The 24,975-nt window shown below is 41.4% G+C and overlaps 2 protein-coding genes across 3 annotated transcripts in view; one reads left to right on the plus strand and one right to left on the minus strand.

Moving 5' to 3' along the window:
* The first annotated feature begins 1,581 nt into the window (after window positions 1–1,581).
* On the plus strand, window positions 1,582–10,884 carry CTHRC1 (collagen triple helix repeat containing 1). Its single transcript, XM_001494071.7, has 4 exons — window positions 1,582–1,734; window positions 5,605–5,826; window positions 6,339–6,555; window positions 10,353–10,884. The coding sequence occupies exons 1-4, from the start codon at window positions 1,582–1,584 to the stop codon at window positions 10,493–10,495; spliced, it is 735 nt and encodes a 244-aa protein (XP_001494121.2). The 3' UTR covers window positions 10,496–10,884.
* Window positions 1,728–24,975, minus strand: part of SLC25A32 (solute carrier family 25 member 32) — a 36,188-nt gene continuing 12,940 nt past the window's right edge. Inside the window, exons 4-8 of one of the 2 annotated variants that reach the window (XM_005613240.4) lie at window positions 24,639–24,799; window positions 24,156–24,269; window positions 23,683–23,828; window positions 3,106–3,193; window positions 1,728–2,186 (exon numbers count right to left, since the gene is read on the minus strand). In XM_005613240.4, coding sequence (XP_005613297.3) covers window positions 2,037–2,186; window positions 3,106–3,193; window positions 23,683–23,828; window positions 24,156–24,269; window positions 24,639–24,799 — 659 coding nt within the window. In that variant the 3' untranslated portion in view covers window positions 1,728–2,036. Of the gene's footprint in view, window positions 2,187–3,105; window positions 3,194–18,138; window positions 22,726–23,682; window positions 23,829–24,155; window positions 24,270–24,638; window positions 24,800–24,975 lie in introns of those variants that run through there. The other variant, XM_001494337.6, reaches the window with a different exon arrangement.

Genomic DNA, 24,975 nt, shown 5'->3' on the forward strand with positions numbered 1-24,975 from the left:
GAAACCCCAGTCTGGACCCCAACTTTACACAGAGAAGGACCATCTGAAGTCACTGGGTGACAGCAGGGCCAAGGGCAGCAGGAATTGTGATTGGATAGGAGACAGGCTCTGGAGGTGCCATCCTCTCCTCTCTAGCCGGTAGACTGCTGCCACCACAGTGGTTTGGTGACATATGGGCATAGGCTGGGACCTTATTCAGCTTCACACAGGGCTGGTTTCATGTGTGAGCGACTACGTGGCTGCACTTAAAAGGGTCCCATGCTTGGTGTGTTGCTCTATTGACACTGTTTTGAAATTCTTAATAACTTTTTAACAAAGGACCCCGCATTTTTATTTTGCATTGGGCCCCACATATTATGTGGCCAGTCCTGGCTTTAGAACTCACTTGTATTTTTGCTTTGTATGACAAACAGGGACAAAATTTACCTGTAATTAGGCACTGACCCAGGAGTGAGCGTTCCTAGAACTGCCCTGACCTGCCTCGCTGCGAGACTGTTCCTTTTTTTTTTAACATTCGTCTGTCGGGCCGCTGGCTGGGTCTCTAAAAAGAACCCTGCTGAGTTGGACTTGACCTCAGCAGCATTGCCATTCTGTCAGCAACTTCCATGTTGTTACAGGTGTGGCAAGACTTTTGTCCTGCCTGATTCCAGCCAGTGGTGTGTAGAGAAGCTCCTGCTCCAACCTCACCCTACCTGGTGGGTGGCCTGGGTCCCTGAGGATGCTTTCTTCCAGAATGGACAAAGGAGGACTGATGAAAGGAGGACAGAGGGGGTTAGAAAAAGATAGTATCAACCAGAGGTGGAGAATGATTACTCAAAAATGAACGTCTACCACTGAATGTTGCTTCACCTCCCTCGGCCTGTTTCTTCATCTGTGAACCGGCCAAGCCGAGGCGGTACCAGCCCCCACAGGATTGCCAGGGAACAGAGGGTGTGTGTAAAAGACTTTCCCTGGTTCCTGGAGCTTAGTAAGTGTTATTTATCATGAAACATGGATTCTTAATTCTTTGGGTCATGGGGTCCCAGGAAAACCTGATGATACCTATGGTTCCTTGCCTGCCTCCCGCCCCTAAAAGTCACCTTCCAAAAAAGAGCTTGCCGACAGTGCCAGGGTTTGACAAGGTTGATAAGGTGCCGGGGTCGAAGGCAGTTCCTGGACCCAGGTGAAGGCACGTGTCTCTACAATGATCATTTAGGCGGTGCTGGCTCCACTGTCATCCTTAAGCCTCCACCTGCAGCTCCCCGACCGCGGCCACCGGGTCCGACTCTGCAGGCGGCTTCTGCACGGCCCCGGCGGGGGTCCGGGCGGGCTGAGCGGAGGCGGCAGGAGGGGGCGGGCCAGGCTCTCGGCCCGCCCCTGGTCGGGCTCGGGGTGGGGGGTCCGGCCTATTACCGGATGGAAACTGCGGGTGTCCAGGGGGCGGGAGGGAGAGGGGGAGCGAGGGAGGTGCGCGGGTGAAAGGCGCATTGATGCAGCCTGCGGCGGCCTCCGAGCGCGGCGGGGCCAGACTCTGAGCGCGTCCCGGCTGCCGGGTCTCCTCCTCCTTGTCCTGCTCCGCGCGCCCCGGGGCCGCCGCGCGCCATGCGCCCCCAGGGCCCCGCCGCCGCCTGCTCGCAGCGGCTCCTCGGTCTGCTGCTGCTCCTGCTGCTGCAGCTGCGGACGCCGTCGAGCGCCTCCGAGACCCCCAAGGGGAAGCAAAAGGCGCTGCTCCGGCAGAGGGAGGTGGTGGACCTGGTGAGTCCGGTGGAGGGGACAGAGCCGCGGGAGGGCGTAGGTCCAGCTGTTGGGGGTGGGGACGGCCTGTGCAGCTGGGTGTATGTGTCTTGCCTGCGCCTGGGTGTCCCGCTTTGAGTCTACGTGTAAGGAAGGACCTGGGCTATGTGTGTGGTGGAGTCCTGGAACTCGCAGGGGAGACCAAAATGAGAGGGCCATCGTGGAGCAGAGATGCGACGTGGGTCGGGTGGGACGCCCCAAATGATAGGGAGTCACCCGATAATTTCTGGCCCCTGCGCCCCACCCTGGGAGGATGGAGAGGATTAGGGCGACAATGAGAGTAGAATGAGCAGCTTGGGCAGATCAGGACGTGGGCCTGGGAGTTGCCTGGGAGACCCTGGACTCGCTGATCCCCTGGGTGGGCCTGGGCCCAGGCCCTGCAACGTGTCCTTTGTTGGGGCTGGTGGCCACGTCTGCAAGCAAGAGAGAATAACAACCCTCACAAAGCATCCGTCCAACTGTTTGTAACTTGAAGACTGTGAGTCATGTTGGGTCATCTTTCTAGGGAGTATGGGCTGCAATTTACTTTGTTGGACGACCACAGCTGGGCCAGGAATGGTTTAGCGGGTTTAAGGCCGGAAGTGGAAAATGAAGGGGCCGGGTACCAACCGTCAGAGGACCTATCTCACTGTTCTTTTTAGACAGTTGGGCAGTCAGTCCTTCCAGACACCCTGGGTCTTCAGCCTGTGGCCACCAGGTAGGAGCATCACAGTTGAGCTAAGGGAGAAGCCCACTTCTGGGAGAGCCAAATCAATAGCCCAGGTGCTTTCTGAGGGCCTCATCTGTGGGGAGGTTTGTTTGCTTGCAGCTCTTTCCCTCCAAAGTCAACAGCCCCAGGGGAGGGCAGAGCGGTCACCGCCCTGTGGCAAGAGCGATCTACAACTACCATGTTTCTTGGCACATAATACACTTCAATCCTTAAGCCAATCTTATTTGCAGACAAATATGGTTTACTGGCATTGTGGGATGGAAGAGAGGGGGGCATTTTTTGATAAAAAACTGTTTTGAATTTGTTAAGCTGCCATTGTAAACTGGGCTAATAAACCAAGCTCCCTGGCAGCTAGTTCTACACCAGATTCAAAACCTCTGGAAAAAAATTCCTGCCTTTTCACACTGCACTTTTTGGTGATGGGCTATGTAATTTTGCTCCACAAAGCAGACTGTGTGTTCAGGGCTACATTTCTAGTTTGTGTCTAAATTGTTAAAAACTGTACCAAATGAATGTGGTTCAGTGCAATTTCTGTTTTATGAATTTGTAATTATGATACACAAAATACCCCTTCTCCCCTAAAGCTAGCAATTTTTTTCTTTCCCTCCAAGGATTTACAGTACCTGCAATTTCCCACAACGCCAGCCTAACTTGGAAAAGCTTTTTGTGCAGCCAGGCTCAGGTGCATCCTGTAGATTGGCTTCGGTTTTGCTGGAGGAAAAAAGTCCACATAGTCGTTAAAAAGGTTTCAACAGATTCTATAAAGCAACTTCTTTGTACAGGATCTTTCAAAGCGTTCCTTTCAAGCTTCCAGCAAGCTCTGCCCCCTGGTGGCCAGTGAGAGAAACAGGCGTTCATTCCACAGACATTTATCAAACCCCTACCTAGTACTGAGCATGCTGTTAGCATTTTAAAGTGAAAGAAGACAGACGTAATACCTGTGGAACCAAATTCAATAAAATTATGTGGTCTCTGAAATGCAGTTTTTAGGTAAAAAGCTGAATAAAGATTCTCAACCATGGCATTAATGACGTTTTGGGCTAGGTAATTCTTTGTTGTGTCCTGTGCGTTGTAGGATGTTTGGCAGCATCCCTGGCCTCTACTCACTGCCTGTCAATAGCAATCCCCCCTCTGAAGTTGTGACAAGCAAAAATGTCTCCAGACATTTGCCAAGTGTCCCTTGGGGGACAAAATTGTCCATGGTTGAGAACTAGTGATATATAGGAAAATAAAACTGTGTAGCATCTTGTCCTGAGGGAAGAAATAGGGAAAAAACTCAACGAATAGCAGAAGTCCTATTGTTTCTCCCTTCCCCCTTTCAGTCTGTGGCCAAACAGTGCATATATCTGCTAGTGAAAGTGAATGAGATTACTAAAATGGAAAGTAAGTCTAAAATAAACCAAACTGTTTTACAATATTTTATACTTTAGCATGTCTTTGAATACTTTTGCAATTTTGTTAAATACTTTTATTACCATTTCTCTGGCAGTATATAAATAGCAGTGTCTTTTTTTTTCTTATATCAGGAAAATGGCGGTAGTCAAAGTCACAAAAATCATTTATCAAAACAAAAATCAAATTGGTGATGTGAGAAGCAAATTGATTGGCACACATTAGATACATGGGGATCCTCCTAGGTAGTGTCATTACTGGACTTTATAATATGACCACATCTATTCCCAGATAAAGAAATGAAAAGATAAGCTCTGAAGTCCTTTTTATATGAAAGGAACCTTGTGTTTTGGTTCTTACTGGATAGTATATCTATATAGAATGATAGTCTTAAACAATTTACACAAATAGGGGAGTGCTAAAGTAAAAACTTAAGGGGATTGGGTTTGGAGTTTGGAGGGTCCTATTCAGGGACCAATTCAGGGATAGACACAGGGATTAGACAGATGGAGATCAAAACATCACCTCTGCCACTGATCCAACCACAGTGATGTGCATGGCTTCTGTGTGTCAGCTGGCAGGTTTGCTAATGTTCTGTTCCCCGGGCCTAGTGCCTGGTATGGTTCACCCAAGGGAGTGGACATACTTGCCCAGCGTCACCACCTCACATGGTCTTTGGGGGAATAATAAGAATAACTATGGCTGACATATGCAGTGCTTACTGTGTATCAGGCACTGTTTTAGGCACACTTTATATATTATCTCACACAAACCCTACAAGGTAAGAATATTTATTTTCTTCATTTTACAGATAAGGAAATAGGCACTGAAATGTTGAGTAACTTGCCATATCTCAGCTAGCTAATAAGTGGGGGAGCCAAGATTAAACTCCAGAAAATCTGTCTCTAGAATCCATGCTCTCAACTTCTACATAATACCACTGCCGCCCCCCCCCCCCAAGAAAAACAGAGAGAATCCTAGCACTTAAGGGGTTCGATAGATTACTACCACCCATTGAAGACCAGTGGTCACCTGCATCCAGGTCATTTCCTCCTTCTCCTTGGGGAGGAGGAGTGAGGCTGGAGGCCAGAAGCTCTGCCCCAGTGACACTTCCTCCGCATAAAAACACGAGAAGCATCAGGAGATGTGCATATCAGCTTAGAGATACTGCCAGTGTAAGGTAATTATCTACTGTTAAGGTTATTTTATAATTTATCTCTAGGAATTTATCTTAGGGAAATAATTCAAGAAGAAAAAAGCTATATGGATGAAGATTTTCATTTCAATAAAATTGCTAGAAAAAATAGAAATAACCCAAGTATCCCAAAATAGTGCAATGTTTGCATAAAACTGTAAAACTATAATTCTGAAATTCAAGTCCTTTTACGACATAGAGGGTTAGAAGAAGAAAGCAGCTATCAAATTATGTCCACCTTGGAATAAAGCTATTTAAAATTTGCATATGCTTTTAATGAGCAGTAGAAAAAAGCAGGCAAATGAAAACATTTTGTCTTCTTCTTTGATTTGCGTGTATGTGTGTGTGTAATGTCTGTGCAATAAAAAGAATAGGAAAGAAATCTCAATATTTTAGAAGTAACTTTATAATCAGTTCTCTGTAATAACTTATCCAGAACATGGGCAATTGGTAAATAAATGCAATTCTAATCAGATTGAGTCTTTGAATCTTAAGTGGTGAGAGAGTTTTTCCCCCTTTCCTCTTTCTGCTGTAGTATAATGGAATGTGCTTACAAGGGCCTGCAGGGGTGCCAGGGCGAGATGGGAGCCCTGGGGCCAATGGCATTCCTGGTACCCCTGGGATCCCAGGTCGGGATGGATTCAAAGGAGAAAAGGGGGAATGCCTGAGGGAAACCTTCGAGGAGTCGTGGACACCTAACTACAAGCAGTGTTCGTGGAGTTCGCTGAATTATGGCATAGATCTTGGGAAAATTGCGGTGAGTAAACTCTGAATTATTTTAAAGTTGTATGCTTTACTCCCAATACTGTTTGCTGTTGCTCAAAAAGAAACAGGTCAAGAGTAAATATATATGGACAGTGCTAGTCTAGGATGTGAGCTTCCTGGGGCAGGGATTCTGTTTTGTTTACTGCTGTATCTGTACATCCAGCACACAGGGCTCAGGAAATATTTTTGGAATGGAGAAAAAAGTAAATATATAGATTGACTTGGTCTAAAATACTGAAAACTGGCTGTTTTTGGTAAGACTGAAAGATACTTTCAATGGGGTGAATAATTCTAAGAATGCCATAATTTGATTTTCTTAGTGTCCCTAATATTAGGGTCTCTTATCTATCTTGCAGAGAATCTTCCTCCCTCTGTAAAAGTTAAGCTTTTTAAATGCAGTTTGGGGGAAAAGGATAGTTAAATAAAATTCACAATACAACTTGAAAGCATCCTTTTAATTAAAACTGAAAATGCTAATTCAACTCTATTTCTGTGTTGTGATAGGAGTGTACATTTACAAAGATGCGTTCGAACAGTGCTCTGAGAGTTTTGTTCAGTGGCTCGCTTCGGTTAAAATGCAGAAACGCATGCTGTCAGCGTTGGTATTTCACGTTCAATGGAGCTGAATGTTCAGGACCTCTTCCCATTGAAGCTATAATTTATTTGGACCAAGGAAGCCCAGAACTGAATTCAACAATTAATATTCATCGCACTTCTTCTGGTACGTAGAATAGTTGCATTGCAGAATGTGCCTCACATCTTTAGAGACCAAAGATTAGTTTTGAGTCCACTATCATGTCGGGTCATAGCAAGTTTTCTGTGCATAATTCTCCATCCTGGTTGCACTTCAGAATTTCCAATGAATCTTTTTTAAAAATGTGGATGTCTGGGTCCCATCTCTGACCAACTGAATTGGAATTTCAGGGGGTAAGACTCCAGCATTTGCATTTTTTAAAAGATCCCCAAGGTTGAAAATCTGAGTTAGATGAAATGGTAAAACAGCCAATAATGTCATAGAGCAGTGGTTTTCAACCTAGGCTACGCATTGGGCTCACCTCAGGAACTGAAAAAAATCCCCATGTCTGGGTACCACCCCTTCAGGAAGTCTGACTTAATGGGTCTCGGTGCAGCCTAGGCAATGAGACTTCCAAAATCTCTCTCCGTTATTCTAATGTGCAGCCAACGTTGAGAACCACCAGCTTAGACTGATAAGGAGACTGATTTCTCTGCCTTGTCCTTTAAAAGGGTAGATATAGTCTGCCGAATTTATAAAAGAGAAAATTTCTCTACTGTTCCTGCATTCTCTGTTTCTACCTTAGTATGAAAGAAAAGACAATTAAATCAGTGGTCACTTAAGCTGTAAGAAAAAAAGTATTAGTTTGTTTTGTTCTGTTTTAAGGTTCATTGAAGAAAGTTTAGAAGATACCAAAAAGTAGAAGGGGAAAAAACCACCTATGAGTGTCATAACCCACAGACACCACTATCGATATTTGGCTGCCAGCCATTTTGGTTTCTTGAGTTGCTGTGGGGGTGACACATGACAGCACATGCTGGGAGAAACACAAGTTTATACATCACTGGCTTCATTTCCCTGAATTCTTGAAGGGATTTCTCACTAATCTTGTACTTAAAAATGGCAGAGGGAAGAGAAGAGCTCCCCCACTGTTAACCAGAGGAAATTATGTTTCAGCATTCTTTGAGGCTCCATGTTAGATCCTGAACCTGAAAACTAATACAGCACATTTATCTGTAAGAAATCAAGACATCCTTTCCCCCTTTCTTCCTCAAATCCCCACAATTTCCTCAAGATGGAAAGAAGATATTTTAACCCCGTCTTTGCACATAGAGAGGCCCAGGGAAATAAGCGTCTCGCCCAGGACAGTGGAATCTGTGTTCAGGAGAGCGGAAACCAGAGCCCTGCCCTCTTCTCTCCCCAGCCCTTTCTTTGATCAAACGAAAAAGCCTTTTCACAAGTCCTTGGATACATGTGCTGGAAAGGAAGACGTGCTTTCCATCCGAGAAGCAGTCTCTAAAATAAGAAAAATCTAGATATAAAATATAAAATTTGATAAGAAGTGATATATGTTTAGATACTAGTCAATATAAGCAACTTACTTTCTATTATATTATCTTTTTGGTGTGTGTGTTAATACCTTGCTCTAATGGAAGCCCCGAGGCCCAGGAACTTTGATCTGTACGTGCATGTGCTTTATAAGTATTCGACAGACCATTTCCTAACCATGGTTTGGAAACTTAACAGTTGGGTAGAATGCAGAAGTCTTTTGTTATTCATAACAGTTTTTGTATTAAGATGAATTGAAGGTTACCTCCATAATAAACTCACTTTCCCTTGCACACTGCTCCTCTTTCTCAAGGGAAAGGAAGGGGGATGCACTTACAGTTGGCACATCAGAGGATGACGTAAAGCCTTGGATATGCCTGTGGGAGTTTGACAAATACCTGAATGTCCTCTTGTTACGTGGGTCGAGGAGGAAAACAGCTTGGGAACCCCTAATCCAACATATTTTAGGTGCTTCCTAAGCTGCAATACTACTTCATTGCAGCAAAAGTGTTCATTCATTCAAAAGACATTATTTCATCTGTTAAAGTCCATGAAGTGACCATTTGACTCTCCCTGTGTGAGGCTGACGCTAGACCCAAGCTTGTCTGATGGCGTGTGGGGTGAAGTGAACAAGTTTCTAGGCCATGGACGTCAAGACCTTAGAAACCACGAGTATTTCTGGGCATTCTCACCTGGGATGGTACTGAGAATAGTAGATTAAATGGGATTATGGACATGCTGCTTAGTTCTCCCAACTTTGAAAGGGGCCTGAACCCAGAGCCAGGTCCCTGAATTCTGAGGGACTTGCCTTAGATTCACTGATGCCACAGCTAATGGAAGCAGACCGCTTCAGGCCTCCATCCCCCCGCTCAGCTGGAGTGCGCTAACCTCAACCAAATAGGAAACCTGACCAGTCCCATGATGTCATCCCTACACGACTTGTATGTCAGTACTCATCTTCTTAAAGAATCTGCCAAGCTGTGGTGCCTTTCCCCCTTCTACATATCACAGGGGCCATATCTTTTTGTCTGTTAAAATGACCACTGAGGGAATTCCTTTTTGGTTTTTTTAAAGATTTTATTTTTTTCCTTTTTCTCCCCTAAGCCCTCCACTACATAGTTGTATGTTCTTCGTTGTGGGTCCTTCTAGTTGTGGCATGTGGGACGCTGCCTCAGCGTGGTCTGATGAGCAGTGCCATGTCCACGCCCAGGATTCGAACCAACGAAACACTGGGCCGCCTGCAGCGGAGCGCTGGAACTTAACCACTTGGCCATGGGGCCAGCCCCGAGGGAATTTTTTTTTAATGTAAGAAAAGAACCTTGGTAAGATGGAATGCAAGTTGTATATTAGCATGTGAAAGTCCAGAGGACCTGAAAAAGGGTATATATTTATAAAGTATAAGAACACAGAGGAAAAGCAGGATTTAGTTTGTTTGTTTTTTCGCTGTAAAGAAATTCTATGTAAAATGGGATTCCCAGACTGACGGACTGGCATAATGATTGTGCTAGAATTTCTTTTAATATTATAAAACTCCTTTCTTCTACTTGAATACCATTTAATGTACAGGTAAGTATTGGAAAGGGCTTTCTTTAAAAAAAACTTGCATATTAATCCAAATCTTCGCTTCTAAAAGCGTAGGCTTCCTTTATTTAGTCAAATAAACTGCTTTTTTGTTTTAGGTTATCTCTGTACCTAAGTGAATTCTGGTTTTTTGGTTGAAACCCATAAGAAAACTGCTTGTTAAGCTTATATCATAGAAAGGATATGTATACAGATCTTCGTTGGCTTACAATGGGGTTGCATCCCAATAAACCCATTGTAAATTGAAAATATCCTAAGTCAAAAATGCATTTAACCCACCTAGTCTACCGAACATCATAGCTTAGCCTAGCCTACCTTAAATGTGCTCAGAACACTTACATTAGCCTACAGTTGGGCAAAGTCATCTAACACAAAACCTGTTTTATAATAAAGTATTGAATATCTCATGTAATTTATTGAATACTGTACTGAAAGTGAAAAACAGAATGACTGTATGGGTACAGTGTATCTGTTGTTTATCCTCCTGATTGCATGGCTGATTGGGAGCTGCAGCTTACAGCTCCTGACCGGCATCATGAGAGAGCATCCTACAGCATATCGCTAGCCAAAGGAAAGATCAAAATTCGAAGTACACTTTCTACTGAATGCGTATGGCTTTCCCACCCTTGTAAAGTCAAAAAATTGTAAGTCGAACCATCGTAAGTTGGGGACTGTCTGTACATCTTTTAAAAATATTTAGATACTAACTCAGAAAAAGAGAACTTGTCTTTATGAAACCCTTATCAAGTATTAGGATTTTTAAATCACTGTACATTAAGTAGATTTATAATCTAGCTTGCTAAAGTAATAAAATCTAGCTACAGGTTTTTGCTCTTTGTCTAAAGAGAGATGCAACTTTCATCTTTGTTTTGCAGTGGAAGGACTTTGTGAAGGAATTGGTGCCGGATTAGTGGATATTGCTATCTGGGTTGGTACTTGTTCCGACTACCCAAAAGGAGACGCCTCTACTGGATGGAATTCAGTGTCCCGAATCATTATCGAAGAACTACCAAAATAAATTCTTTAATTTTCATTCTCTACCTCTTTTTTATTATATCTTTGAATGGTTCATTTTAGTGACATTTTATATAATTTTTATGTATACATCTGAAAGAAAAACAAGGCTAACGTGTTTACAGACCAAAGTGTGATCCCACACTGTTTTTAAATCCAGTATTATTCATTTTTCTTCAATCAAAATGGTTGCAGGATTTTGTAGTTGATTAGAATACTTTCTTCATATTCCCATTCCCTGAACCTATAATTTGGAATGTCATTGTGATCTTTAATTTTTTTTCCTATTCTCTTAGTATAGCACCTTTTAAAATATAAAAGCTACCAGTCTTGTACAAGTTGTAAATGTTCCGAATTGTTTTATATCTGTGAAATAAAACTTATTTCAAATAACTTTAATATCTTTAAGCTAATTGCCGCTAAAATTAGAGTTTCTGATACTTTATATCTGAAAAGTTGAGTATAAACCTAATTTTGTATTTATCCATTTAACAATCATATTAAATTTTAGTACATGTATAGTACTGTTCCATATTTTGAGGGATACAAAGAGAAAGGAGTATTTATGTGTCAGGAAATACACTAGCACTTTAGGAATTTTATCTTTTAACAGAGTAAAAAGATGTGGACTCTGGCCTACCAAATTGCATTTGGTAGGGAGGATAAGATATATACAAAAATATCAATAACTCAAAGATTAATATGTTGATTGCCATAAAATTATTGAAGGGGTGGTGTAATTCAAAGGAAGATCTATATTTCTGGCTGAAGTGATCAGAAAGAATTCATGACGACGGATGTACAGATATAAGACCGATAGAGTAAATCCTGGGCTTGAATTGGAAGTTATCAGCATGAACTCATAAAGTACTTTATCTTAAATAAAGCTATGAAACAATAACAACAAAATCTTCTAGCTCTGTTAACTGAAAAGTTCTAGAAACAATGACCTACTTAGTGATGCCTGGATTATGATCTCTGCATAACATTTCCTACTAAAAGGAACTAAGGCTCCTTGGAGAAATGGGTGACTTCAGTTCTGGGGCAGGACGTGTACGATATGAGCCTGCAACGTCTAGGCACACTGGAAAAGAAGGCAACTATGAAAGACAATTCAGAAGGATCCAATAATCAACTTGAATCGGTTCCCACTGGCAAAGATGATGTGATTTAAGCATCGATAAAGATAATAACCGGAATGGTTTGAAACACATCCAATATATTTAAATACATGAGTTCATAATGATATTAAAATAAATTTCGTTGGTCAACCTAGAGGAAGCCAGCAAACCAACTTGTTACTTTGAAAACTGGTAAATAGAAAAAACCAAGCATTTATTCTGCTTTCTCTGTATGAACTGTATTTCTGGGTAACCAAATGGTTGATGAATGGAAATTTCTCTTTATAGAAGAGTGTAAGTGTATGCGTGTGTCTGTATTTTATAGTAATATCCTATATTAGTATAGATAACAAATGAAGAAAGATGGAATTAGGATATCACCCTTTACAACCCCTCATGAATTAAATGATCTAGTGGTGATCATCAGTGGCTGTTAACATTCCAAAAAGCAGACAAGACTATGTGCCTCCTAATGAAAATACGTAACATCACCCAAGAAGTAGTTTTGCCAAGAAACAATCATACTTGGATCTGATGTAGCCTCCAGATATAACCATTAAATTTAAGGAAATACAGGGGATAGAAGAACATGTTAATTTCTTACAAGAAAGAGTTATAATCAGTAAATCCAGACCATGGGAAATTCAAAAGACAATTTAGTTTCTTTAGCAAATAAATTGCAAGAAAAGAGGAAGAGAGAAAAAACATACAGATTAAAAGATTTAATATCATATCAACCCCCCTTTCAATGTTTAGACTTTATTTGGATGCTTGAGATAGTTGAGGATATTTGAACATTGGATATTTGATATTAAATATACATTTTTTAGGTGTGACAATGTATTACGGTTATTTTAAAATAGTGCTTATCTTTTAGACATACTGGAATATTTAAGATAAAGTGATATGATATCTGGAATTTGCTTCAAAATAATCTGGAAAGGAAAAGTGGATGAGAGGAGGTCTGGGTGAAATGATGTTGAAGATAGGTAGAAGTTAACCAAGATGGGTAAAAATTTTGACAAATGGGGACTGGGATTAAGGACATTTTGGGTGAGGACAAGAACATTAGTTAAGACCTCTTTGAATTGGCACAGACTGTGAAGATATTTGTATCCCATGTGAATGCCTACCAAAGGGCATCCACTGCAGAGGAGGCTCTTAGTAAGGAGGTGGACAAAATACCACACTGTGAATGTCACTCAGCTTCTTTCCCCAGCCACTCCAGTGTTAGATCAATGGACCCATTAACAAAGAGGCCACAGTGGCAAGGATGGAGGTTACGTATGGATTCAATAACACAGAATTTCCCTCACTAAGGGTGGCCTGGCTAGCGCTACTGTTGAGTACAGACCAACACTGAGTCCCTAATACGGCACCATTCCCTGGTGGGACAAGCCAGCCACATTAGACCTCTTTTATCAAGGAGGAGCAGAGATTCGTTCTCACGGAAATAGACATATATTGTAAACACAGATTTGCTTTCCCTGCCTGTAATGCTTCTGTCAGCACTACCATCTGTGGACTCACAGAATGCTTATCCACCATCATGGCATTCTACACGGCATTGCTTCTGATCAAGAAACTTCACTTCACAGCAAAGTACAGCAATGGAGTTCACTCCATGGTATTAAGTGGTCTTACCACACACCCCATCACCTGGAAATGGCTGGCCTCAATGAAAGGTGACATGGCTTATTTAGGACTCATTATGGTACCAGTTGGTAGACAATATCCTGAAAGAATGAGGTTCTGTCTTACAGAGTGCAGTATATGCTTTGGATCAGAAAGCATCACATGGTGTTAGCTCTCCTATAGCCAGAATACAAGCAGTAGAAGTGGGAGCTGCTTCTCTCACTATTAAACCTAATAACCCACTTGTAGACTTTTTGTTTTCTGTCCTGGCAACTTTGCTGATTTGGAGATCTTAGTAGCCAAGAGGGGAATGCTTCCACCAGGGGACATGACAATGGTTCCACTGAATTGGAAGATGAGACTGTGTATTACTTTTCTATTGGCTGCATATCAAATTACCACAAATCTAGTGGCTTAAAACAACACAAATTTATTCATCTCATGGTTTCTGTGAGTCCAGGGTCTAGGGACAGTTTAACTGAATCCTCTGCTCAGGGTGTCACCAGGCTGAAGTCAAACTGTTGGCTGGGGCTGTGATCTCATCTGAAGCTCAGGATTCTCTTCCCACCTCACGTAGTTGTTAGCAGAATTCAATTCCTTGCAGCTGTGTGATTAAAGGCCCTCTTTTCTCGCTGTCAGCTGAGGACTGCTCTCAGGTCCTAGAGGTTGCTCTCAGGTCCTTGCCACATCGTCCCTCCTTTCACAACATGGCTGTTTTCCTTCCAGACAAGCAAGAGAACTCTCCTGCTTTTAAAAGACTTGCCTGATTAGGTAGGTTGGACCCACCCAGGATAATCTCCCTCTGGATTATAGTTAACTGATTAGGGACCCTAATTACACTTGCAAAATTCCTTTTGCCATATAATGTAATCATGAAGGTGATATCTAACTATATTTATAGGTCCCAACAATGCTCAAAGGGAAATCCTACAGGGTGTATACCCCAGGGGGCGGGCATCATGAGTTCCATCTTAGAATTCTGCCTACCACAGACTGCCATCTTGCCATTTTGCACTCCTTATACCGCTGAACCAATAGGTGAAAAACAGGAAGTTAATCCATTGGCTGTAGTGATTGATCCCAAATACCAAGGGAAATTGGTTGCTGCTGCAGTGGAAGCTAGGAGGACTATGTCTGGAACCCAGGAGATTTTCTGAGGTTCTTAGTACTTTGACACCAACAGTAAAGGCTAATGGGAAACTACAGGAAGCAGAAAAAGGCAGGATGATGGAGGATTCAAACACTTCCACAAGAAAGGTTTGGGGGCCAGCCCCGTGGCTGAGTGGTTAAGTTCTCGTGCTGTGCTTTGGCAGCCCAGGGTTTCACTGGTTCGGATCCTGGGCACAGACATGGCACCGCTCATCAGGCCATGTTGAGGCAGCATCCCACATCCCCACAACTAGAAAGACCCACAAATAGAATATACAACTATGTACTGGGGGAATTTGGGGAGAAAAAGCAAAAAAAAAAAACAAAACAAAAGGTTTAGATTATTCTACCAGGTAAAGAACCCAGAGCTGTGGGTTCTGGCTGTAGGGCAAAGAAAATATGGAACGGGTAGGTGAAGGTGGAAGCTATAGACATCAACTATAATTGTGATGAATTATGGAAAGCACGACTGTGGTAGCCTTGCGTATTTTCTCTTTGTTACGTGCATGTGTTTACTTATATATGCTAACCCTTTTTTTTTTTTTTAAAGATTGGCACCTGGGCTAACAACTATTGCCAATCTTTTTTTTTTTTTTCTGCTTTATCTCCCCAACCTCCCCCTCCCCAGCCCCCGTACACAGTTGTATATCTTAGTTGCATGTCCTTCTAGTTGTGGGATGTGGGACACCGCCTCAACGTGGCCTGACGAGTGGTGCCACGTCCGCGCCCAGGATCCAAACCCTGGGCCGCCGCAGCAGAGCACGCGAACTTAACCACTCGGCCACGGAGCCGGCCCCTGCTAACCATTTTCTTCTTTCCTCCCCTTCCCATTTTTATTTTATATAAAAGTTGGCAGAGGTCAACTTTACAATGTAGTCTTTTTTTTTTTTTGAGGAAGATTAGCCATGAACTAACATTTGCTGCTAATCCTCCTCTTTTTGCTGAGGAAGACTGGCCCTGAGCTAACATCCGAGCCCATCTTCCTCTACTTTATATGTGGGATGCCTGCCACAGCATGGCTTGCCAAGCGGTGCCATGTCCACACCTGAGATCCAAACCAGCAAACCCCGGGCCACTGAAGCGGAATGTGCGCACTTAACTGCTGTGCCACCAAGGCTGGCCCCTACAATGTAGTCTTTAGTTAACAAAATATTCAGTGGGACCATGACTGAATTTGAGGAGTAATTAACATAGCCAGGAATGGATTAAATGACTGTTGGGGCTTTGCGTCTTCTCATTTGGGAGAAGGGCAAGAACTTCACTTACCAGAAGGATAGCTACATCTTGCTAGGCTAAAATACAGACTTAATTGCTTTCTTGTTATGCAGGAATTCAAATGTTGTAGAAGGGTGCATATGGAAATAGTAGTCAAAGCTGCCGAGGACTGAGCCGCTTATCAATTTATTGCTTCTCAACTCCAAATTCATCCTTCAGTACCTGCTCTGTGATAATGCACTGGACTCTAAGCTTTTCTCCTTTAGAATGAGCATATTAAATAGAGGACACTGGAGAGACATTGCAGGAGGAATGAAATTTCTCGTCCTGGTTTTGGTGTACTTAAATTTGCTTTTTCTTGCTCCTGCTGCACGATCTGCCAGTGGTGTGTGTGTTTGTGCGTGTATGTGGACATCTGGTGGTGCTTTGCTCCACTTGCACTCCCAGAACGCACAGTCCCTCAACGACCTCACAGCCCCAGCCCAGGAGACCTGAGATCACCTTACTGTAGTCTCGAGAGGGACACCACATGCTCCTGGCCTCATGCTTGTAGCAGTGCACCAGACTCCTCAGCATGCCCACCCACCTATCTCAGGTTGCCCTCCCCCTACAGGGTTGTTCCTGAGGCCTTTCCAATGTGGACAAGGTCTGCTCCTGGCTTTGCACCTGCAGAAATGTCTTAACTCCCTTTGCAACCTGTTCACCAGCCTTGGCTTACCTGTGTCCCAGAGGATCGTCTCCTGTTTATTACGATTCTAAATCAGCTCTGGCCCAGGCAAACCAGCACTTTCTCACCACCTAGTGTTCTGCAACTGCCCCCTCTCCCACGAAGTGAAGGTCTTCCAAGCTTGTCCTTCCTTGGATACTCTCCCTCAGGGTACGGTTTAGAGTTCTCAACATATTTATATTACTCTACCCTAGCTTAACAATTCTTTAAGCTTCTCCTGGCTAAATTTACTATGTTCTGTCTCCTGGTTGGACCTAGATTGATAGAGGTGTGATTACTTGATTGATGAGTTTGGGACTAGAAGTGAGCCTGAGTAGTACTTTCTCTCTCATCTCTTTGGGAATAAGGTGCTCACAGAGAGCATGCATTCTGCCCCATTCTTCCTTGCCACAAGTTTGACAAGGGCAGGCTGTAAAATATTCGTGGTCCAGTGTTGTCTGTGGCTGGATGGGTATGTCTGAATGATTCTGGGGCTTGGTATAAGGAAGCCCACTTTTACACAGATAATCAATTCTCTGATTTCAGACTTATCATTAATAAAGATCATATTTCGTGCTCCACGTACCTCTTGTCTATTTCTGAGTCAGTTTAGAACCTAAGTGGGAAAGAGGTTAATGTGAATTAACAAAAGCAGCTTGTTGCCTTTTGACATGTTGAGTGTTAATTGGTTTTATCACTTTCTAGTCTTGAGTAGAATAAACCTAATGTCATAATTAATATATACTGAAATTTAATATAAACGCACAATCCTGTAATATTTGATGTAAAAAAATACACTAGGGACAACTTTCAAATCATCCTAGTGAAACCGGCAAACAGCCATTGATGATCAAGTATCTAGGCACTAAAGTTTTTTTCCTTTTTGCACTTACTGATTCTAGCTTTTAGCTGTTTACCCACCCATCGTTAACCGTGCTGCTTAGGCAATATGCTGTCTGACTCCCACTAGGCTCCTACAGATAACATCTCCCTGAGCCTGGGGCACCATGGTAATGGGTGTGTGAGCTGTTTTTCAGGAATTAGAACTCCTTGTCCACTTTAGGCTGATTGAGACCACCAACTCATCAAGTGGGCCCACGCATATGTCCAATAGGCGACCTTTTGATGTCAAGAGGCTAAAAACTTCACCTCAGATCACGCTAACGCTGCCACTTTGTGAAGATGAGTCCTGTGAAGAGGCACGACGTCTGACTGCGCTTGCACAGATCATCATTACCTCACCTCTCCTCACCTCCACTCGCCTACCTCCACACTTCAGACCACCTTGCCCCCATCCCATAAATATCCCTGAGTCCCTATTTTCGAGGAAGCGAATTTGAGACTCATGCTCTCGCTTCCTCACATGGCTGCCTTGTGATTAAACCCTCTCACTGCTGCAAGCTTGTCGTCTTGGTGTTTGGTTTTCTGGGTGGCAGGCAAAAATGAACCTGGTTCGGTAACACTAGTTTTGTACAGTGGGCCTTCTACCATAAGCAGATTTTACTTATTTTTTCTAAGTTTACTGGTCAATCTTCTTCTTTCATGCTTTTCATCGTTTAATAATATAATTTTTATAAACATTAAATAACAATGTTTTTCTGTACAACTAAAAACATTTTAAAGAACGTATACACATGTAAGGGTCCCAAAGTGCTCACTTTTCATAAAGGTGACATCAATTTCCATAGAAACAAGAGTTCACGAACATCATGACAGTTGATGGGAAAGTGACATATAGACTTTAGGATCTCTACCACAGATTCTGTGTCTAGGAAGCTTTCAGTTGCAGGAAGTAATACAAAAAACCCAACTGAGAATGGCTTAAAAAATAAAGGAAATTTATTGGTTCACTCAATTGAAAACTACAGAGGTACATGTTGCTAGGTGTGAGAACTGATTCAGAATCTCATACGATTTAGGACCTAGTTTCTTTCAATTTTTTGTCATCATTTCCTTCGTGTTGACTTCATTTTGGACAAACTCACTTCCCTCAATACATGACCCTAAACTGGCTTTGAGGAGCTCTGAGAATTACATGACTCTTCATTCATGAAACAGCAATGAGAGAATCTGTTAGTACACTCAGAAAAAGTATCTTTAAGAAACACTCTGATTGGACCAACTTAGGTAATTGTTCCAATTCCAAACCATTCATTATGAAGAGAGATGACATGTTCAGATTGGCTCTGCTAATCAAGGCCCTCCAGTGCGACAGGTGAGGCCCATTCCATTTCAATCACAAAAGTGAGAATGGAGGGAGGGGTAGGTTGTGAAAAGAAATTCAGGCTATTGCTCCAAGAAGGAAGAGAAACAGATGCCAGGCAGCCAATACCAGATATTCACTACAGCTACCTCCAGAGTCTATTCCTATTTACTCAGAAAGAAATTTGAGATCTTAACTAACCCAAAACTTCACATATTTTCTGCATGTTACCTAACACTTTTTTAGAAAACAGACATAAAGGTTAAATAAATCATTTCACAGTATTTTATACATAATTTTATAATCACTAAAGAGACCTTGCTACAAAAGGGCTATTACGTACTTGATCTGGAGGATCTTACATTCAGTAAAGTGTCCACATTCAAAAGAAAATCTCCCTCTGATGACTCATGAACTCAAATATACTTTTTTAGTTGATATCCTTTTTTAGTGTGGTGTTTAAAAGACAACATGACTTGCTAAAATTGCCAGACTACAAAAGCATATATTGAAACATAACCGCCTTCTTTTCACAAGGCATGGCACCCATCATTATCTTGGATCATATTCTTCCATATGTTCCTTCTCTGGAGCCAAGCTCCAGCCAGCTTTTTTTCTTTGGCCTGTATCTTAATCTTCAAGCGGTCTCCCTAAAATAATGTTCTGGTTTCCCTTTGCCAACCTCCCCCACTTCCACTCCTTCCTAGACTCTCAGGACTTTCTTCAAGCTAAAGTTCTTTAACTTTCCTTCATCTCCTGAAATCCAAGAGCGAGCCTATAGTGAAATAAATACTTGCAGTTTGTCCCACCTGCTTAGCTTACAGTCTGTCTTCAGCCTCTATAACTTGAATCTACTTAAAGTTATCAGTGGTATTAATCTTCATCCTACTAAAAAATTTACATGGTTGATAACCCCTTCTTTTTGAGTTTGCTCCTCTTATCTGATTGGTCTTCCTGTTACCCCTAAGATGTAGTGTCTCTCCATTCTATTAATGACTCTCATTTCTCCATCAAATAAAACCTAGACACATTTAGTAAGGCTCTGAGAATTCCCATTTTCTGGTCTTAACCTTTCAGCTTTCTCTTCTTCCTTCTTTCATTACCACACTGATTGACGACTCACTGCTCAAGACATGTTACCTGTGCTTTTTTCTGTGGTTCCCTTTCAAATCTCTTCCTTCAAGGCCCAGCTTAAATGTTTTCCCGTCCATGAACCCTGCTCTAGTTCCCCCTCAAGCTATAAACTACTTCCAAACTCCATCAAGCGGGTTCAGGCTACCACCAGCTCTTGGCTAGAAATCTGCCTACTAACTAGCATCCCTGCTTCTTTCCTATCTCGTTTCTCCATACAACCACTAGAATGAGGGCTCATCCCGTCTAAACCCCTTACCATGCTCTTTAAGATCTAGCCCCAGTCCAAGATTATTGGCCCAGGGACTGTGCTAAGTACTTTACTTGGATTAATCTATTTAACCCTATCAATAATCCTATCAGCTGAATACTTTTGATGTCCTCATTTGTGTAGATGCTGTCGATGACCCACCCACCCAGATGCCTTTCATAAGGCTGGTGCACCCATGGCCCAGCTGCTGCAGATGTTGGCTACTAACAGCTCACACCTCCACCTGATTTGAAGGATTGCTTTTGGCTGAGGCGAGGCACCTAGCCTCCCCTTCACCCCCTCCTCCTCCTAAGCAGGTAGTCAATGACTGATGCAGGAACATAATAGCCCAGCCCCTCAGCTCTGGGCAGGACAACCTCTGGGGTCCAATCCACACTGCTGAGCGCCCTGCAGGATCAGGCCGAGGCTGAGCTTCTGAAACTCTTCCTCCCCTGCCATATCCTGTTTCCTTACTCCATTACAGAGTTCTCCTAAGAGCACTCCCTCAATAAATCACTTGCCCAAGAATCCCCATCTCAGGCGTTGCTACGAAGGAACTGACCTAAGACACCATTTTACAGAGGAGGAAACATAACAGAGAGAGGTCAAGTGATTTGCCTGAGGTCAAACAGAAAATGTGAAAGCTGAAACATGAGGCCAGACAGTCTGGCTCCCTAACCTGCACTCTTTCCCACCAACCTGTAATGGCCACTCATCCCCTCCAGCCAAGTCAATTCCTATCTCAGGGTCTTTGTATTTTGTATTCTCTCTGCCTAGAATGTGTTTCCTCTCTCACTGCGGCTTCTTCCTCACTTATGTCAAGATGTTTGGAATATTACCCCTCAGTGAGACCTTTCCTGACCCCGACTATCCTACTTAACAGAACAACACTATTCCCAACTCTGCTTTAGTTTTATTTCTAGCATTTAATACCTGAAATTACATTATGCATATGCATTTGTATGTTTTCTGTCACTCACACTAAAATGAAAATTCCCTGAGGGCAGATGTGTTGTCTGGCTTATTTTCTGCTATATATCCTCAATGGTTGGTAACATCCCTGGCACAGAGCAGAAGCTCAGTAACTATTTGTTGTTCAATGAGAACAAGTTCTCTTTTCTCAGAACTCTTACAGTGCTTTGTAAAAATCTTCCTGCATGTTCTTAATCTAGAACTGTACGTATTGCATGCTTACATGTAGAACATGTAGTTATTCTGCAAGCTTGTATGCTCTTAGAGTACAGGAATTATGTTTTATTAATTGGGGGGCACAGAGAAGGCATTCAAATAATGGCACTACCTCTAAAACTCCAAATAACTGCAGCTTCTCTCTGCACATAGCGAGTAATATCAGGATTTCATATGAATTATAGTACAATCCAGAAGTATGAAAAAATACATCACATTTAATTTATAAAGCATTCCTGTGCAAGAGATTATAGTAAGAGAGATTTTATATATATATATATATATGTAGTAAGAGATTATAGTAAATACAACTAGGTACTTACTTCATCTTTATTTTTAAAACAATGCCATTTTCAAAATATAAAAAATAGACCTATTTTCAAAGAACCATTTAAACATGGCTTTGAAAACTACAACGTTTTATTTACAACAAATAGATGTAATGCAGCAGCATTCATAGATGTTTATGATACAGAAAAATATTAATATCCTTTTGGGGTAGGTCTTTATACTCACAGATATTTACAATGACTCATAAAAGTAGAAGGAATAAAGGCCCTTAATGTAATTTATATTTAAGCCTGAATATAAGCAACCAATGTAAATTAATCATTTGGGATTTGGACCTATATATTTGAGAACTGAAGTAGGAAGTTAAAGTTTCTCATTTCCATATAGTTTGCCAACAAACACATCCTAATCATTCCAGTATCTGCATAAGGTGATGTATTAGCAACTCCAATAAGTGATTTATAGCCAAACATGCTAAATGAGGGCTGACATAAGTACGTATACCAAAAGAAATAATAACTGGATCCAGGATTACATTTTAAATTACGGCAGAGCCTCTGGAAATAAAATTAGTGATGGAATGACAACAGATGTCAGATATTTCTCAAATTAAGGGAAGTACATCTCAAATTTCTCTACTTAGTGCATTCCAACTGAATTAAAACTAAAGCACATTTATAGTGGATCTTTTTCTCACCCATATTTCCCAGTTCTCTAAAATGGTCTGGATTTGGGCAACACCTTTTCCAGCAAATCCTTAAAATTTAATTTACTCTTGAAACAGCAATGACATTCTTTTAAGAAGCCATTTTCTTGCTATTGCACAGAGGTCGATCTTAAAGCCAATTCAGGCAAGTAAGTTCAAAAAAAGCAGCACATTCATCTAATCCACTTAGCAAATGCTGCAAATCAGCTTCTACTAGAATAATGAAATGGAGAAATCTGTGATACTCTCCACTTGATGTCAGTTTTACCGTTGTGTTGATGGCAGCCATTTCAGGCAGAGGTAGCCAAGTCCCATACATATGGGGAAGGCAAAAAGCAGAAAAACATTGCGAAGACTTAGCAGTTCTTTAACTTCTAATCATTACAGACCAATTTCGATTATGAGCCATGTTGCTGTGCAGTGTTCTTCTGAATTTTACATATCAAACACAAAGAAGCATGTTGCTGCCTTGGGCAGATGTACTGGAATTATCTTCTTTTAGCTTACTTTTTCTTTTCTCTAAGGTCAACTAAAAAATGTGAGACATTTTCATATACCACAAAGGTAATACAGCAGGCTGGAGTCACTCTAATCAAATTGGGGGCAATTCCTTTGTAAAATCCACCGATGCCTTCTTTCCTTTAGAGGGACAAATAGAAATACACTTAATTTCCTGCATAACTAGCCCGAACATACAAAAGTTTAACTGACATAGGGCACAGAGCCAGCAGTCAAACCTATGATTTAAAGTCCATGTTTTCAATGTCCTGAAGTAAGGTAGTTTATGAGCCATTTGTGGGGTCTTATAATCCTTTTGTGGACTCAGGAAGGAAGGGCAGGGACACCCCAAAACTGAAAAGTGCTTTAATGATAACCATCTTTCAAATGCCTTTAAATGTATGAACATGCAGGAGTATTAACTGATCTAGGAGGCATTAAAAATCTCATAGCTTATATAAATGCTGGACAACACCAATACAGCATACATAAAAATAAAACTATTTCCTTAATGCCTAGAATAGGAATATAGCATTGAAGCTTGTCACTTAGGTTCTCAATAAATATTTACTGAATTGAACTAAATTAAAACGTTCTAAATATTCTACTCTGGACTTTTAGAATTAGAAAGAAATATGAGGATGTCTACCTATAACAGTTTACTTCCATACTGAAGAACAACCATCTCTTCCATACATGGAGACAAATATTTGCAAAAGTTATGGTGCCTGTAGCAGGTGTGGGGCATTCTTAACTGTATTAAACTAGGTTTTTTATGACTTCCCATATTCAATGCCATTCAAATATTTTCTAACACCTACATTTCGTTTTATTAATTTGTTAAACCACTTTCACAGATCTCATTTGATTTTTATAACAACCTTTGTCAGCCTAGACATTCTGATTTTACAAATGAAAAATTAAGCCTCAGAGAGATTAAGTCCATGGTCCTATATGTAGGAAATGGGAAAGCAAGGCCCACCAGCTGTGTTTTCACCATAGCACAACAGCCTTTTCTATAAAACTAATGTCAACTGGACAGTTTAAAATTTGCAAGGTACCTCCTAAGAGCCACTTTTATATACCAAACGCTCTCACCTCCATGTCTTTGTGATTACATCCAATACACCCTCGTAAAACATATGCTGATCCTGAAGACGAGCTCTCACAACTTGATATGGGTACGTTGCTGCTACAGCAAATATTTTGGATAGTGCTGCAACAGATATATATTCTACTGTGCTCTAAAATGACAACACAAAACAATGTTTTTCTTCAGACAAGATTTCTTTAAAAATAGAAAAGTAAAAATTATATAGGAAAACAAACACTTAAATGGATCTGTAAGTGAAAAATTCTGTTTTCCCTCAACACAAGCTCTGTGCAATTAAGGGGTACTATTTTTAACATCTGTGTGTGATTAGCCTATAAAATATTTAACTATAAATTAAATTAGTGGTACACTCAGTACTCATTATCACAGCAATACTACCAAAGTAAATGTGACAAAATTTCCATCTATTAAATGGCCATAAAAGTAAATGGTACCTTTTTTCCAAGAATCATCTTACCAATTGGGCTTCTGGCAATCTATTGATATGCTGGTTGTATTTCAACTTCAACAATTCATATGCCATAAATTGAAGGGCACCATGTGATGTTCCAAACAGCCCAGGAACAAATCCCTAAAAGGGAACGATTTAAAAAAAAAAGCTAAACTAAGCAAGTTCCCAAGGGACCACAGCTTCCCGGGAGAGGAGTAAAGAATGGGTGACCTTCATGTGTGACTCAGCGAAATGGTTATTTGACAAAGTTTTAGACAGTCCTTCTCACACCCACCAGTCTCAGGATGATATGTCTTATGGTAATGAGGATAAAGAGCTTTAAGTACAATTTCAACACTGTAAACTAGCTTCCAGTTTTCATTAAATTGTTTCTTGCCTAAGTTTGTCTTCTTTTTAGAACTGACTACAAGTCATTCAGAGCTCTAACAATAAAGCCAAGGGAAATTACAATGGTCAGTTATTCAAAATATATTGATAATAATTCATTACCTTATATAATCCACGCACACCTTCATATTTATATATTTTCACAAGTGTATCAAACATTCCTTTATATTGTCGCTGTGGGGAGTTAACAACACCATCATACTGTAACATAAGGCGAGTTTTTGTTACCCATAATGGGTTTGTAATGCAGAGGGTCATGGCTCCTAAAATCAGATTAAATAAGAATACTCAGCACACAGGAAACTTTCTCATTTATGACAATAAAATTAAGAACAGTCCATTCACATAAGAAACGGGGTTGCCCAGGGGCTGTACCTACAACAGTGAGATGTGGGCTCTCAGGCACAGTAAAAGGGTAGACATAGTTTTTGGTAGTTAT

Source organism: Equus caballus, chromosome 9 (assembly GCF_041296265.1).
Source record: "Equus caballus isolate H_3958 breed thoroughbred chromosome 9, TB-T2T, whole genome shotgun sequence".
Lineage (NCBI taxonomy): Eukaryota > Metazoa > Chordata > Mammalia > Perissodactyla > Equidae > Equus > Equus caballus.